Raw genomic sequence first — 16,827 nt, forward strand, 5'->3', positions numbered from 1 at the left:
ATTTACGTCATTGAATTTTATTAAATCGTCTGTTTGTAATGAAATTGTTTTCAACATTCTGGTAGTTTTAAGGAAAAACTTTCCGTTATGGAATGATCCAGGTTCGAGTCCTGGCCGGAAGAAAAACATTTTTATTATGACAGGAGATTATTTTATTTTAACGTACCTTGGAACAGTTTCATCCCCCATTTCGTATTATTTTTGGTAGATTTGGATTGTCTCGATTCTTCCAGTGCTTTCAGATCTTCTTCAGAATATTCTTTAAACCTCTGTTGTGGTGTAGGAACATGTTGATTTTCTGATCGTACAAAATTTTCAATCTCGGGCACATTCATGGCTTCGGCCATTTCGGCTCTGGCCTCTTCTGGTGAAACAGATGTTGATATTCCATTCGGAATATCGAACAAAGTCATTAAAATGTTGTTCAACTCTTCACTGTTCATTTCTAAGTCCTCTACTTCCGTAATATTTTTCTTCTAATTGTAGAATATCTTTAGGTTTTCCTAAGTTAAAAGCTTGCCATTTTGAGAGCCTCAAATCTGCTTGCACAGTAGCTAAACAGAAGCCCTAGCAGACGACGCATACCAAACTTTTATTTCTTTATTCAAAGTTTGTTTTTTTGGCAAATACTATTTTATTGCCTTAGTTTTAAAAAAAATACAATTTTTCTTCAATTGAAACAATTTTAAACCAGTGTTTCTTTTTGTTTAATTTTATAAACGGAAGCTCCGTGTTGAAGATCAAAGGGATCCATATCCCTTTGATGTTTACCGACATTGGATGTCCGACGAAAGTAGTTCCGTAGATTTTGTAGGTGGCGCTTATTTTTTTTTTCATAGAGGTATGCAAAAAAAATAGCCAATCAGAAAAGTCGGATTAAGTATGAAAACAAAGAAAAATTAATTATTTAAGCATTGATATCATTATTTTTTAATTTCATCGGGGTATGAAAAAAAAATTGTTTGCAAACTGTGTGAATCCGCGTAGCGGATTCTCACAAAAGTTTGCAAACAATTTTTTTTTCATACCCCGATGAAATTAAAAAATAATGATATCAATGCTTATAATTAATTTTAAAATGACATTATGTTTAAGAAGAAAAACACACATAACCATTTTAACTGATTTTAATAACGAAACTATTTCTTTGCATCTCTGCGCGCATTAATCGATTGCACCGCAGTCAGGTAAACTGGACGGAGCAGGTAAACTGGAGCGCTAGGCAGCTCGAAAGGAAGCGGTGCACATTAGGCTACTGCATGACAAGCCTTTTTACATGTTATTCGGTTGCTGACCAAAGTTAAACACACAGTTTGTGAAAACGGAGTTTGTCAGAAGTCCTGACGACATAAAGTTGTTAGAAGAAGCAACTCTTGTGTTTTGCTGTGGGACCATCTGTACATGTGTTCCCGGATTCAGGCTAGCGGGCGCGGCCATTACGAGCTCGTCATCACGACATGATGTGTTGGACTTGGGATCGCTGTTTGGTTGTACAACAGCAGAAAGAACGGTACTTAGCTTGTGCTTTTGACCCGTAGTACATCCACGACTATAACTTCTAACGGAACTTTCGTTCTTATGGCCGGACATGAACATAATATGTCTAAGTTCGAAACCAGCATCGCTCATCGCTTGTATAGCTGTGGCCCGGAGACAATGCGCGGTGTAGTGTTGTGTGCATTTAGCGTTGCGAGAGATATCTCCCATAAATCTTCCAAATTGGTATTGTTTGAGCGGCTTGTCGGTGTACCAGAATGGAGATGTCGTCGGAGAGACCATTGCGGTTTTGTTGCAATTATTAAAAACATACGGAGCATTTGGAGGAGTTTTGGACAGGAATTTCCGTAATGCCTTCACAGGACAAGTTTCGGAATCTGTGGCATACATTCTTTTATCTGAGCATGGTGCCTCTGTGCTATTCAACCCTCCTTGTTTGTTTTTTTGAGTGGTCTCGTGGGAAATTGAAACATAGGTATGTTCGTTTTCATCATTCAGAAACTGAAAGGAGTTCGGAGTTAGCTGGATATGAAACTCAAGTCCCCTACTGACAAAGTGAATTGCGAGATCAACCCACACCCGGTACCTCAACAGGACAGGATTATCACCGGAATTAAGGTACGTGTTAATTAGTTCAAAGTCCTGTTTTCGAAATAATTGATTTGTGCTGAGTTGGCCGCGATAACCCACTGCGGACATTGTGTTTTAACTTGGCGTCCAACATGTTATTGGCCGATTTGAATGTAATGCTTCGCACGATATCTATTTCTGTGCGTCCAAGATCGTGCAAGTGACGATTTATAGCGGCTCGGACATTTATTAAAGTGTTCTTGTGATATTCAGTAGGTCCACTGCCAGAATTCCTAGTCTTGGGTGTGGCCTCTGCATAAAATTGACGGAGTTTTTGACATAGGTCTCCTTCATTGATTGTAGCCATTGGAACTTCTTGTCCATACACCTCCATATTCCAATCTAAAAATGTAATTATATTGATTGATAATCGAAGTTTATAATTGATCTAAAAAAAATATTGATATTATTTAATGTTATTTACGTCATTGAATTTTATTAAATCGTCTGTTTGTAATGAAATTGTTTTCAACATTCTGGTAGTTTAAGGAAAAACTTTCCGTTATGGAATGATCCAGGTTCGAGTCCTGGCCGGAAGAAAACATTTTTATTATGACAGGAGATTATTTTATTTTAACGTACCTTGGAACAGTTTTCATCCCCCATTTCGTATTATTTTTGGTAGATTTGGATTGTCTCGATTCTTCCAGTGCTTTCAGATCTTCTTCAGAATATTCTTTAAAAACCTCTGTTGTGGTGTAGGAACATGTTGATTTTCTGATCGTACAAAATTTTCAATCTCGGGCACATTCATGGCTTCGGCCATTTCGGCTCTGGCCTCTTCTGGTGAAACAGATGTTGATATTCCATTCGGAATATCGAACAAAGTCATTAAAATGTTGTTCAACTCTTCACTGTTCATTTCTAAGTCCTCTACTTCCGTAATATTTTCTTCTAATTGTAGAATATCTTTAGGTTTTCCTAAGTTAAAGCTTGCCATTTTGAGAGCCTCAAATCTGCTTGCACAGTAGCTAAACAGAAGCCCTAGCAGACGACGCATACCAAACTTTTATTTCTTTATTCAAAGTTTGTTTTTTTGGCAAATACTATTTTATTGCCTTAGTTTTAAAAAAATACAATTTTTCTTCAATTGAAACAATTTTAAACCAGTGTTTCTTTTTGTTTAATTTTTATAAACGGAAGCTCCGTGTTGAAGATCAAAGGGATCCATATCCCTTTGATGTTTACCGACATTGGATGTCCGACGAAAGTAGTTCCGTAGATTTTGTAGGTGGCGCTTATTTTTTTTTCATAGAGGTATGCAAAAAAAAAATATCGGCCAATCAGAAAGTCGGATTAAGTATGAAAACAAAGAAAAATTAATTATTTAAGCATTGATATCATTATTTTTTTAATTTCATCGGGGTATGAAAAAAAAATTGTTTGCAAACTGTGTGAATCCGCGTAGCGGATTCTCACAAAAGTTTGCAAACAATTTTTTTTTCATACCCCGATGAAATTAAAAAATAATGATATCAATGCTTATAATTAATTTTAAATGACATTATGTTTAAGAAGAAAAACACACATAACCATTTTAACTGATTTTAATAACGAAACTATTTCTTTGCATCTCTGCGCGCATTAATCGATTGCACCGCAGTCAGGTAAACTGGACATGGAGCGCTAGGCAGCTCGAAAGGAAGCGGTGCACATTAGGCTACTGCATGACAAGCCTTTTTTACATGTTATTCGGTTGCTGACCAAAGTTAAACACACAGTTTGTGAAAAACGGAGTTTGTCAGAAGTCCTGACGACATAAAGTTTGTTAGAAGAAGCAACTCTTGTGTTTTGCTGTGGGACCATCTGTACATGTGTTCCCGGATTCAGGCTAGCGGCGCGGCCATTACGAGCTCGTCATCACGACATGATGTGTTGGACTTGGGATCGCTGTTTGGTTGTACAACAGCAGAAAGAACGGTACTTAGCTTGTGCTTTTGACCCGTAGTACATCCACGACTATAACTTCTAACGGAACTTTCGTTCTTATGGCCGGACATGAACATAATATGTCTAAGTTCGAAACCAGCATCGCTCATCGCTTGTATAGCTGTGGCCCGGAGACAGTGCGCGGTGTAGTGTTGTGTGCATTTAGCGTTGCGAGAGATATCTCCCATAAATCTTCCAAATTGGTATTGTTTGAGCGGCTTGTCGGTGTACCAGAATGGAGATGTCGTCGGAGAGACCATTGCGGTTTTGTTGCAATTATTAAAAACATACGGAGCATTTGGAGGAGTTTTGGACAGGAATTTCCGTAATGCCTTCACAGGACAAGTTTCGGAATCTGTGGCATACATTCTTTTATCTGAGCATGGTGCCTCTGTGCTATTCAACCCTCCTTGTTTGTTTTTTTGAGTGGTCTCGTGGGAAATTGAAACATAGGTATGTTCGTTTTCATCATTCAGAAACTGAAAGGAGTTCGGAGTTAGCTGGATATGAAACTCAAGTCCCCTACTGACAAAGTGAATTGCGAGATCAACCCACACCCGGTACCTCAACAGGACAGGATTATCACCGGAATTAAGGTACGTGTTAATTAGTTCAAAGTCCTGTTTCGAAATAATTGATTTGTGCTGAGTTGGCCGCGATAACCCACTGCGGACATTGTGTTTTAACTTGGCGTCCAACATGTTATTGGCCGATTTGAATGTAATGCTTCGCACGATATCTATTTCTGTGCGTCCAAGATCGTGCAAGTGACGATTTATAGCGGCTCGGACATTTATTAAAGTGTTCTTGTGATATTCAGTAGGTCCACTGCCAGAATTCCTAGTCTTGGGTGTGGCCTCTGCATAAAATTGACGGAGTTTTTGACATAGGTCTCCTTCATTGATTGTAGCCATTGGAACTTCTTGTCCATACACCTCCATATTCCAATCTAAAAATGTAATTATATTGATTGATAATCGAAGTTTATAATTGATCTAAAAAAATATTGATATTATTTAATGTTATTTACGTCATTGAATTTTATTAAATCGTCTGTTTGTAATGAAATTGTTTTCAACATTCTGGTAGTTTAAGGAAAAACTTTCCGTTATGGATTGATCCAGGTTCGAGTCCTGGCCGGAAGAAAACATTTTTTTATGACAAGAAATTATTATATTTTAACTACCTTGGAACAGTTTCATCCCCCATTTCGTATTATTTTTGGTAGATTTGGATTGTCTCGATTCTTCCAGTGCTTTCAGATCTTCTTCAGAATATTCTTTAAACCTCTGTTGTGGTGTAGGAACATGTTGATTTTCTGATCGTACAAAATTTTCAATCTCGGGCACATTCATGGCTTCGGCCATTTCGGCTCTGGCCTCTTCTGGTGAAACAGATGTTGATATTCCATTCGGAATATCGAACAAAGTCATTAAAATGTTGTTCAACTCTTCACTGTTCATTTCTAAGTCCTCTACTTCCGTAATATTTTCTTCTAATTGTAGAATATCTTTAGGTTTTCCTAAGTTAAAGCTTGCCATTTTGAGAGCCTCAAATCTGCTTGCACAGTAGCTAAACAGAAGCCCTAGCAGACGACGCATACCAAACTTTTATTTCTTTATTCAAAGTTTGTTTTTTTGGCAAATACTATTTTATTGCCTTAGTTTTAAAAAAATACAATTTTGCTTCAATTGAAACAATTTTAAACCAGTGTTTCTTTTTGTTTAATTTTATAAACGGAAGCTCCGTGTTGAAGATCAAAGGGATCCATATCCCTTTGATGTTTACCGACATTGGATGTCCGACGAAAGTAGTTCCGTAGATTTTGTAGGTGGCGCTTATTTTTTTTTCATAGAGGTATGCAAAAAAAATATCGGCCAATCAGAAAGTCGGATTAAGTATGAAAACAAAGAAAAATTAATTATTTAAGCATTGATATCATTATTTTTTAATTTCATCGGGGTATGAAAAAAAAATTGTTTGCAAACTGTGTGAATCCGCGTAGCGGATTCTCACAAAAGTTTGCAAACAATTTTTTTTTCATACCCCGATGAAATTAAAAAATAATGATATCAATGCTTATAATTAATTTTAAATGACATTATGTTTAAGAAGAAAAACACACATAACCATTTTAACTGATTTTAATAACGAAACTATTTCTTTGCATCTCTGCGCGCATTAATCGATTGCACCGCAGTCAGGTAAACTGGACATGGAGCGCTAGGCAGCTCGAAAGGAAGCGGTGCACATTAGGCTACTGCATGACAAGCCTTTTTACATGTTATTCGGTTGCTGACCAAAGTTAAACACACAGTTTGTGAAAACGGAGTTTGTCAGAAGTCCTGACGACATAAAGTTGTTAGAAGAAGCAACTCTTGTGTTTTGCTGTGGGACCATCTGTACATGTGTTCCCGGATTCAGGCTAGCGGGCGCGGCCATTACGAGCTCGTCATCACGACATGATGTGTTGGACTTGGGATCGCTGTTTGGTTGTACAACAGCAGAAAGAACGGTACTTAGCTTGTGCTTTTGACCCGTAGTACATCCACGACTATAACTTCTAACGGAACTTTCGTTCTTATGGCCGGACATGAACATAATATGTCTAAGTTCGAAACCAGCATCGCTCATCGCTTGTATAGCTGTGGCCCGGAGACAGTGCGCGGTGTAGTGTTGTGTGCATTTAGCGTTGCGAGAGATATCTCCCATAAATCTTCCAAATTGGTATTGTTTGAGCGGCTTGTCGGTGTACCAGAATGGAGATGTCGTCGGAGAGACCATTGCGGTTTTGTTGCAATTATTAAAAACATACGGAGCATTTGGAGGAGTTTTGGACAGGAATTTCCGTAATGCCTTCACAGGACAAGTTTCGGAATCTGTGGCATACATTCTTTTATCTGAGCATGGTGCCTCTTTGCCTCTGTGCTATTCAACCCTCCTATGTTTGTTTTTTTTGAGTGGTCTCGTGGGAAATTGAAACATAGGTATGTTCGTTTTCATCATTCAGAAACTGAAAGGAGTTCGGAGTTAGCTGGATATGAAACTCAAGTCCCCTACTGACAAAGTGAATTGCGAGATCAACCCACACCCGGTACCTCAACAGGACAGGATTATCACCGGAATTAAGGTACGTGTTAATTAGTTCAAAGTCCTGTTTCGAAATAATTGATTTGTGCTGAGTTGGCCGCGATAACCCACTGCGGACATTGTGTTTTAACTTGGCGTCCAACATGTTATTGGCCGATTTGAATGTAATGCTTCGCACGATATCTATTTCTGTGCGTCCAAGATCGTGCAAGTGACGATTTATAGCGGCTCGGACATTTATTAAAGTGTTCTTGTGATATTCAGTAGGTCCACTGCCAGAATTCCTAGTCTTGGGTGTGGCCTCTGCATAAAATTGACGGAGTTTTTGACATAGGTCTCCTTCATTGATTGTAGCCATTGGAACTTCTTGTCCATACACCTCCATATTCCAATCTAAAAATGTAATTATATTGATTGATAATCGAAGTTTATAATTGATCTAAAAAAATATTGATATTATTTAATGTTATTTACGTCATTGAATTTTATTAAATCGTCTGTTTGTAATGAAATTGTTTTCAACATTCTGGTAGTTTAAGGAAAAACTTTCCGTTATGGAATGATCCAGGTTCGAGTCCTGGCCGGAAGAAAACATTTTTATTATGACAGGAGATTATTTTATTTTAACGTACCTTGGAACAGTTTCATCCCCCATTTCGTATTATTTTTGGTAGATTTGGATTGTCTCGATTCTTCCAGTGCTTTCAGATCTTCTTCAGAATATTCTTTAAACCTCTGTTGTGGTGTAGGAACATGTTGATTTTCTGATCGTACAAAATTTTCAATCTCGGGCACATTCATGGCTTCGGCCATTTCGGCTCTGGCCTCTTCTGGTGAAACAGATGTTGATATTCCATTCGGAATATCGAACAAAGTCATTAAAATGTTGTTCAACTCTTCACTGTTCATTTCTAAGTCCTCTACTTCCGTAATATTTTCTTCTAATTGTAGAATATCTTTAGGTTTTCCTAAGTTAAAGCTTGCCATTTTGAGAGCCTCAAATCTGCTTGCACAGTAGCTAAACAGAAGCCCTAGCAGACGACGCATACCAAACTTTTATTTCTTTATTCAAAGTTTGTTTTTTTGGCAAATACTATTTTATTGCCTTATTTAAAAAAATACAATTTTGCTTCAATTGAAACAATTTTAAACCAGTGTTTCTTTTTTTGTTTATTTTATAAACAGAAGCTCCGTGTTGAAGATCAAAGGGATCCATATCCCTTTGATGTTTACCGACATTGGATGTCCGACGAAAGTAGTTCCGTAGATTTTGTAGGTGGCGCTTATTTTTTTTTCATAGAGGTATGCAAAAAAAATATCGGCCAATCAGAAAGTCGGATTAAGTATGAAAACAAAGAAAAATTAATTATTTAAGCATTGATATCATTATTTTTTAATTTCATCGGGGTATGAAAAAAAAATTGTTTGCAAACTGTGTGAATCCGCGTAGCGGATTCTCACAAAAGTTTGCAAACAATTTTTTTTTCATACCCCGATGAAATTAAAAAATAATGATATCAATGCTTATAATTAATTTTAAATGACATTATGTTTAAGAAGAAAAACACACATAACCATTTTAACTGATTTTAATAACGAAACTATTTCTTTGCATCTCTGCGCGCATTAATCGATTGCACCGCAGTCAGGTAAACTGGACATGGAGCGCTAGGCAGCTCGAAAGGAAGCGGTGCACATTAGGCTACTGCATGACAAGCCTTTTTACATGTTATTCGGTTGCTGACCAAAGTTAAACACACAGTTTGTGAAAACGGAGTTTGTCAGAAGTCCTGACGACATAAAGTTGTTAGAAGAAGCAACTCTTGTGTTTTGCTGTGGGACCATCTGTACATGTGTTCCCGGATTCAGGCTAGCGGGCGCGGCCATTACGAGCTCGTCATCACGACATGATGTGTTGGACTTGGGATCGCTGTTTGGTTGTACAACAGCAGAAAGAACGGTACTTAGCTTGTGCTTTTGACCCGTAGTACATCCACGACTATAACTTCTAACGGAACTTTCGTTCTTATGGCCGGACATGAACATAATATGTCTAAGTTCGAAACCAGCATCGCTCATCGCTTGTATAGCTGTGGCCCGGAGACAGTGCGCGGTGTAGTGTTGTGTGCATTTAGCGTTGCGAGAGATATCTCCCATAAATCTTCCAAATTGGTATTGTTTGAGCGGCTTGTCGGTGTACCAGAATGGAGATGTCGTCGGAGAGACCATTGCGGTTTTGTTGCAATTATTAAAAACATACGGAGCATTTGGAGGAGTTTTGGACAGGAATTTCCGTAATGCCTTCACAGGACAAGTTTCGGAATCTGTGGCATACATTCTTTTATCTGAGCATGGTGCCTCTGTGCTATTCAACCCTCCTTGTTTGTTTTTTTGAGTGGTCTCGTGGGAAATTGAAACATAGGTATGTTCGTTTTCATCATTCAGAAACTGAAAGGAGTTCGGAGTTAGCTGGATATGAAACTCAAGTCCCCTACTGACAAAGTGAATTGCGAGATCAACCCACACCCGGTACCTCAACAGGACAGGATTATCACCGGAATTAAGGTACGTGTTAATTAGTTCAAAGTCCTGTTTCGAAATAATTGATTTGTGCTGAGTTGGCCGCGATAACCCACTGCGGACATTGTGTTTTAACTTGGCGTCCAACATGTTATTGGCCGATTTGAATGTAATGCTTCGCACGATATCTATTTCTGTGCGTCCAAGATCGTGCAAGTGACGATTTATAGCGGCTCGGACATTTATTAAAGTGTTCTTGTGATATTCAGTAGGTCCACTGCCAGAATTCCTAGTCTTGGGTGTGGCCTCTGCATAAAATTGACGGAGTTTTTGACATAGGTCTCCTTCATTGATTGTAGCCATTGGAACTTCTTGTCCATACACCTCCATATTCCAATCTAAAAATGTAATTATATTGATTGATAATCGAAGTTTATAATTGATCTAAAAAAATATTGATATTATTTAATGTTATTTACGTCATTGAATTTTATTAAATCGTCTGTTTGTAATGAAATTGTTTTCAACATTCTGGTAGTTTAAGGAAAAACTTTCCGTTATGGAATGATCCAGGTTCGAGTCCTGGCCGGAAGAAAACATTTTTATTATGACAGGAGATTATTTTATTTTAACGTACCTTGGAACAGTTTCATCCCCCATTTCGTATTATTTTTGGTAGATTTGGATTGTCTCGATTCTTCCAGTGCTTTCAGATCTTCTTCAGAATATTCTTTAAACCTCTGTTGTGGTGTAGGAACATGTTGATTTTCTGATCGTACAAAATTTTCAATCTCGGGCACATTCATGGCTTCGGCCATTTCGGCTCTGGCCTCTTCTGGTGAAACAGATGTTGATATTCCATTCGGAATATCGAACAAAGTCATTAAAATGTTGTTCAATCTTCACTGTTCATTTCTAAGTCCTCTACTTCCGTAATATTTTCTTCTAATTGTAGAATATCTTTAGGTTTTCCTAAGTTAAAGCTTGCCATTTTGAGAGCCTCAAATCTGCTTGCACAGTAGCTAAACAGAAGCCCTAGCAGACGACGCATACCAAACTTTTATTTCTTTATTCAAAGTTTGTTTTTTTGGCAAATACTATTTTATTGCCTTAGTTTTAAAAAAATACAATTTTGCTTCAATTGAAACAATTTTAAACCAGTGTTTCTTTTTGTTTAATTTTATAAACGGAAGCTCCGTGTTGAAGATCAAAGGGATCCATATCCCTTTGATGTTTACCGACATTGGATGTCCGACGAAAGTAGTTCCGTAGATTTTGTAGGTGGCGCTTATTTTTTTTTCATAGAGGTATGCAAAAAAAATATCGGCCAATCAGAAAGTCGGATTAAGTATGAAAACAAAGAAAAATTAATTATACAAAAGTGGCGGCTTCATTTCACATAAACCACACAAAATGTTGAGGTTTCATTTATAGATATAGTATATCTTATTACCCCATCTTAGGCAGTGATCTGTTCAATGCACATGTATGTTTCACAAAAAGTTATATACATTGTAATTTGTCCTCTATCTATGTTACATTTGTTGAATGTTGTAAATATGTTTCTGTACACAGTTGTCTTTTGAAAATTGACTAATAATAAAGTTTGAAGTTTGAAAGTCCAGAGACACGACAGGAAGTGATCCATTCAGTTGATTTTATTGCATCATTTCCATTAAAGTGCAATTTAAAGAATCTTTTAAAACTTAGAAACATTTAACAGATAACATCAACTAAACCACAATTATGGGCACTGTCTAGACCCAGTAGGTAGCTATATCGACAAGTTTGTCGGTCATTTTACACATTTTTCACAAAGGCTCTCATCTTAACATACATAAAGCGTAAAGACAAGAACTAATATGGTACATACATTTGGATGATTTTAACGGGAACTCAGCGAATTTACAATTTGCTATTAAATGGCCAATTGTCGCACATTCATGTAGGTATATTCTATGGAACGATGTCTATAACAGTTTTGAGTTTCAAGGTCATATCATACAAAATGGCAGAAATATTGCCATCAAAATACTGTCATCAAAGTTATCATGTAGGTATATACTATGGAACGATGTCTAAAACAGTTTTGAGTTGCAAGGTCATATAATACAAAATGGCAGAAATATTGCCATCAAAATACTGTCATCAAAGTTAAATACACGATCGCGCCCGGTCACGAAGACAACTCGAATTGCGTCCTTTTGGCCATGAAACTAAAGGTATAGAATGCATTTACAAGACTGCATAAGGACAAAAATAAGCACAATAAAGATGTGTTTTCACGTTTTGAAAATATTAATATATAATCGTTCTTTGGATACTGTTAGATTAGGCCGCCACTGAGGCGCACAGTGTTACGTGTTAATCAATAAATATATTGTAAAATATACAGAACTTGTTTTATACAAAAGCGGTGACTCTATTTCGCTTTACACACAATACAATGAGGCAAAATTATATTCCAATTGCTTTATTACTGATACATCTATCTAATTCAAAAGCAATTAAATCATACTATGAAATTTACAAATAAAACCCTACAATCTAAACTATGACTAAATAACCTAGCATGTGGCTTCTTGGGAGTTACTCGTATGACTACAAAACATACTTGTTATACAGGTAGACTTCTACTCTTAATTTTACCAGGGATGACCCATCTGGTATCAGGTTATACTTTAGAAATATTGCAGGTAGACTTCTACCATGCATTTAGGGGTGACCTTATTTACCAGGGGCGGACCCATCTGGTTTGAAGTCAATTTTTCCTACCGGGGACCTTATTTACCGGGGGCGTCCCCACCGGTATCAGGTTAAGAATTTTTTCTACCAGGGACGACTTTATTTACCAGGGATAGCACCTCAGCCGGTATCATCAGAAAGCATATTACAATAAAATATAATTAAAGTTATGTAATTAACAAAACAACATAAACTTTCGGAGTATCTGGGACAATAACAAGCAAATGACTCTGTTCCAAGAATTATGAAATTGACCAGAGCCCAGCTACCTAGTACCTAATATTCCTGTCACATAAGATTTGCCCAATCATAATTGACTGTCTTGGTCATGTGACTAATCAGCTTAAGCTAACTAAGGACGCTGTCGAAGCAAGTGTCCTCTACTGCTTGGTTAAAGGCTAGATCCCCTAAACTATAATACCCTAAATTATGTACACACACCCACACCACGTGTAAGACCCCACTCAATTTCTGACATCACTGCCCTTCCTTATCCAGACCCTAATAAACACCCCTCCCTTAGATATTCACAACAATATAATGACATTAGCCCTGACTGCTTGACCTCAATTGAAATGACCTGCCAAACTCCCATAAATAAACAAAGGCCTTATCTACTCCCTCATCCAACTATATTCCCTGACCCCCCCCCCCCCCTCCTCTTCCCTATGTGTCTGCATTGATGCCCTGATTACAACCTAAGGTAAATTCAGTATGAAATATAAATCACAAGAGCAGAAAGCTTGTTACAGAAAAATATGAATATAGGTATGTGTATTGTGTATAAACAAAAATTAAACAAATTTACATATAAATCGCACAAAATATTGAGATTTCATTTACAGATAAAGTTTTAAATCCCATCTTAGGCAGTGAACGTTCATCAAATTATACCAAAGCTATTATTGCAAAAGGCAGATTAAGTGAGAAAAAATATTTGCACTTGGCTATAATGATTTTATATTTATACCAAATATACGTAAGATTTTCTTTTCTTTTAACACATTTTGTTATTAATACGAGTTTGAAATGACATTTTCGGCAATGAATATTGTTTCATTATGCTAGGTTTACACTATGTTCCCGGCGACCACGGTAGCCCCGTTTGACCGAAACGTGGTGCGCCGTGGAATTTTGGCTATTTTTGTCTCAGTATTCAAGTTGAGCTAGGTCTTGTAAAGTTTTGCCACGGTCTTTTACGGATTACGTGGTGGACCGAAGATATAGGGGAAAGTGCTGTTCCGGGAGGTTTAAAGGTACACTACGGCTTTAGCACGGTCTATCAAGGATACCACTACGATCTCTCTAGGCCTGTTACGATCTGTTGAGGTCTGCTACGTTTTACACGTTTTGATCAAGCTTCGATAAGTTTTTCACGGCAATGTAGCATCAAATTGAACACGGCGGCGGTACCGCGATGTATTAGAAATATGCCGCTGACGTAGCGTAGGCCAAATCTTTCATACGATTTCATGTTTTAAGAGGCATTGCGAGCTAACTATATATTAGGCAAACACATTTTAAGAGCCTAGTGATATAGGCAGGTTTTGCGAACTAACACACGCAGTGTTGTGTGTTAATAACCACATATAGTTGTTGAAATGTGGCGTATGGAAAGCCATTACTGTCTTATGCGGTAAATCTCTAATATATTATGTGGTTTTGTCGTTATATTATGTGGTTTTGTCGTTATATTATGTGGTTTTTGTCTTTTATATGATGTGGTTTTGTCTTTACATTATGTGCATACACCAATATATGATGTGGTTTTGTCTTTATATGATGTGGTTTTGTCTTTATATTATGTGCATACACCAATATATGATGTGGTTTTGTCTTTATATTATGTGCATACACCAATATATGATGTGGTTTTGTCTTTATATGATGTGGTTTTGTCTTTATATTATGTGCATACACCAATATATGATGTGGTTTTGTCTTTATATTATGTGCATACACCAATATATGATGTGGTTTTGTCTTTATATTATGTGGTTTTGTCTTTATATTATGTGCATACACCAATATATGATGTGCTTTTGTCTTTATATGATGTGGTTTTGTCTTTATATTATGTGCATACACCAACATATGATGTGCAAACACCAATATATTATGTGCATACACCAATATATTACGTGGTCATTTCTTTATATCGAAACACCAATATATCAAACGTTTTAATGATTCAGTTGGAACTAAATTTCTGGGGTCGTTGTTTGACCAAACACACATCTAAACGTCTTCTTGAGAAATATTTTTTCTTCAGTGGAAGCTGAATGATTTTGCTGTTTAAAATTGAAAATATTTGCAAGTATGGGGTGCAGAAAAAAAATAAAATGGGAAATATATGTACAACACTATTTTCCCAAACTATGAATGGTATTATTTGCACACAAATGCTACAAAAGATCTCGAGTTAATCGATAGCTATTAAGTATAAAACACTCAAAATTCATAAATCGACCCGAAGTGCCACTTTATTTACTGCAAAAAAAAAAAAAAAAAAAAAAAAAACAACAAACACAAAAACGATAGCATTTGAACAGACAATATTTGCTATGCTACATCCATTTCCGACAACATTCGGTAATACTTCTATTTTTACTAGTGATGGGAATCGGTTGGAAATTGATAATCGATCAATCAAATTAACCGATTGATTTTCAATATTAAAATCGGATACGGATATTTTGTATTGATCTAATAAACTCTGTTATTTAACATTCAACAGTCTTTTTCTAAAATTACTCTGTTACCTACTGATGGTAAAAAACTGTTAACTGTTTTGGTCATATAAAAATTTAGCTTAGCTGTTGGAACCTTAATGTTAATAAGTCCGAAGAAGGGATAACTTATAAATTTCATTCCAAGGATGGTCATAGGTTACCGTTTTCCACCCCGCCGTCCTACGGCCTCTCTGAAACGCACCCTGTCTCCGATTGTCTGTAACCAGAGGGTTTTATTAGCACTTTGTCAGATAAACTCCGACATAGATTTGTATCGTATTTGTTCGTTTAGAAGTTAGGATGTAGGGCTGTGAGATCGATTTCTCATAGTAGCTTCTCTATTTTTTCGCGGGAATTAAAACAGTCTCTCTCAAGAAGACGTTTGAATGCATGTCGGTCAAACACGGCCCCGGACATTTAGTTCCAACTCAATCATCAAAACGTTTGATATATTGGTGTTTCGATATAAAGAAATGACCACATAATATATGGTGTATGCACATAATATAATGACCAAAGCACATAATATAAAGACAAGGCCACGTGCACATCATATAAAGACAAAAGCACACATCATATAAAGACAAAACCACATCATATATATTGGTGTATGCACATAATGTAAAGACAAAACCACATCATATAAAGACAAAACCACATCATATAAAGACAAAACCACATAATATAACGACAAAACCACATAATATAACGACAAAAAACCACATAATATATTAGAGATTTACCGCATAAGACAGCTATGGCTTTCCATAGTGGCGGCTTCATTTCACATACATCACACAAAATGAGATTTCATTTAAAATATGGTATATATTTTTAATATTCCATCTTAGGCAGTGATCCGTTCAATACACATGTATGTTTCACACGACAGGCAGCGATCCATTTAGTTGATTTTATTGCATCAGTTCCATAAAATTGTAAATTGAAAACAAAATTTCAAAACTTAAAAACTTTGTAAGTGATAACATCAACTAAAACACAACTAGGTGCTCTGTCTAGACAGTTTATGTGTCGAAGTCTAGATGAATATAACTTTTTAAGATAGTCCCTTCATCTTCAATTATTTGAGATTTTACTGTATCGTTACAGCAGGCAAAAAATATGCCAGTTCATGTATGTGTTACTATGTGTATATTTATTTCATCGTAATGCGTTCTAACTTTCAACTTTTTCAGCGCTGTTTGTTCGCCCATGTGTGCAAATTGTGATCATCGTATCGCGTGTGTCTTTCCATCTGTCTGTCCATTAATTCACGTGTTCGATTGTTTGTTTATCTGAGTTAATAAAATTATATCTGGAAGTATGTTCGTGGCAAATGCAGTGTGTCCTGTCTGTAAGGACGAGTGCACAGGCCGATTAAAAGACGGATGGAAGGAAGGACATGTTGATACCCGTGTTCAACCAGATACATTGTGTATGTAATCATTATATTCGTTCTTTCTTTCTTTTTGTTCGTTTGCTATTTTCGCTCGATAGTTATTGTTTTCTTTTCTTTCTTTTCGGGTGTGCGTTTGTTCGTTCTTTCGACCGTTTGTTCGTTCATTACAGATAGTTCGATTTGATGCGAAGAGAAAAATTATCAAAGCGATCGTCTGATCGATAACATGATTATTTCCTGGATTGGAAATCCCGTGTTTTGATCGCGATCAAATCTAGTTTCTTA

General features: G+C 36.7%; 3 protein-coding genes and 1 long non-coding RNA gene across 4 annotated transcripts in view; 1 reads left to right on the forward strand and 3 right to left on the reverse strand.

The window, feature by feature from the left end:
- Window positions 1-16,827, forward strand: part of LOC138333381 (uncharacterized) — a 401,614-nt gene that overhangs the window by 205,276 nt on the left and 179,511 nt on the right. The window lies entirely within an intron of this gene.
- Window positions 3,954-6,956, reverse strand: LOC138333997 (uncharacterized). The gene is made up of 2 exons (XM_069282724.1): window positions 5,243-6,956; window positions 3,954-5,005 (listed from the first exon to the last, which is right to left on the reverse strand). The coding sequence occupies exons 1-2, from the start codon at window positions 5,655-5,657 to the stop codon at window positions 3,954-3,956; spliced, it is 1,467 nt and encodes a 488-aa protein (XP_069138825.1). The 5' UTR covers window positions 5,658-6,956.
- On the reverse strand, window positions 6,983-8,240 carry LOC138333371 (uncharacterized). Its single transcript, XM_069281714.1, has 2 exons — window positions 7,779-8,240; window positions 6,983-7,539 (listed from the first exon to the last, which is right to left on the reverse strand). Exons 1-2 carry the CDS (start codon window positions 8,191-8,193, stop codon window positions 6,998-7,000), a joined length of 957 nt encoding a protein of 318 aa, XP_069137815.1. The 5' UTR covers window positions 8,194-8,240; the 3' UTR covers window positions 6,983-6,997.
- Window positions 8,504-10,550, reverse strand: LOC138333372 (uncharacterized). The gene is made up of 2 exons (XM_069281715.1): window positions 10,304-10,550; window positions 8,504-10,064 (listed from the first exon to the last, which is right to left on the reverse strand). Exons 1-2 carry the CDS (start codon window positions 10,548-10,550, stop codon window positions 8,869-8,871), a joined length of 1,443 nt encoding a protein of 480 aa, XP_069137816.1. The 3' UTR covers window positions 8,504-8,868.

Source organism: Argopecten irradians, chromosome 10 (genome assembly GCF_041381155.1).
Source record: "Argopecten irradians isolate NY chromosome 10, Ai_NY, whole genome shotgun sequence".
Taxonomy (NCBI): domain Eukaryota; kingdom Metazoa; phylum Mollusca; class Bivalvia; order Pectinida; family Pectinidae; genus Argopecten; species Argopecten irradians.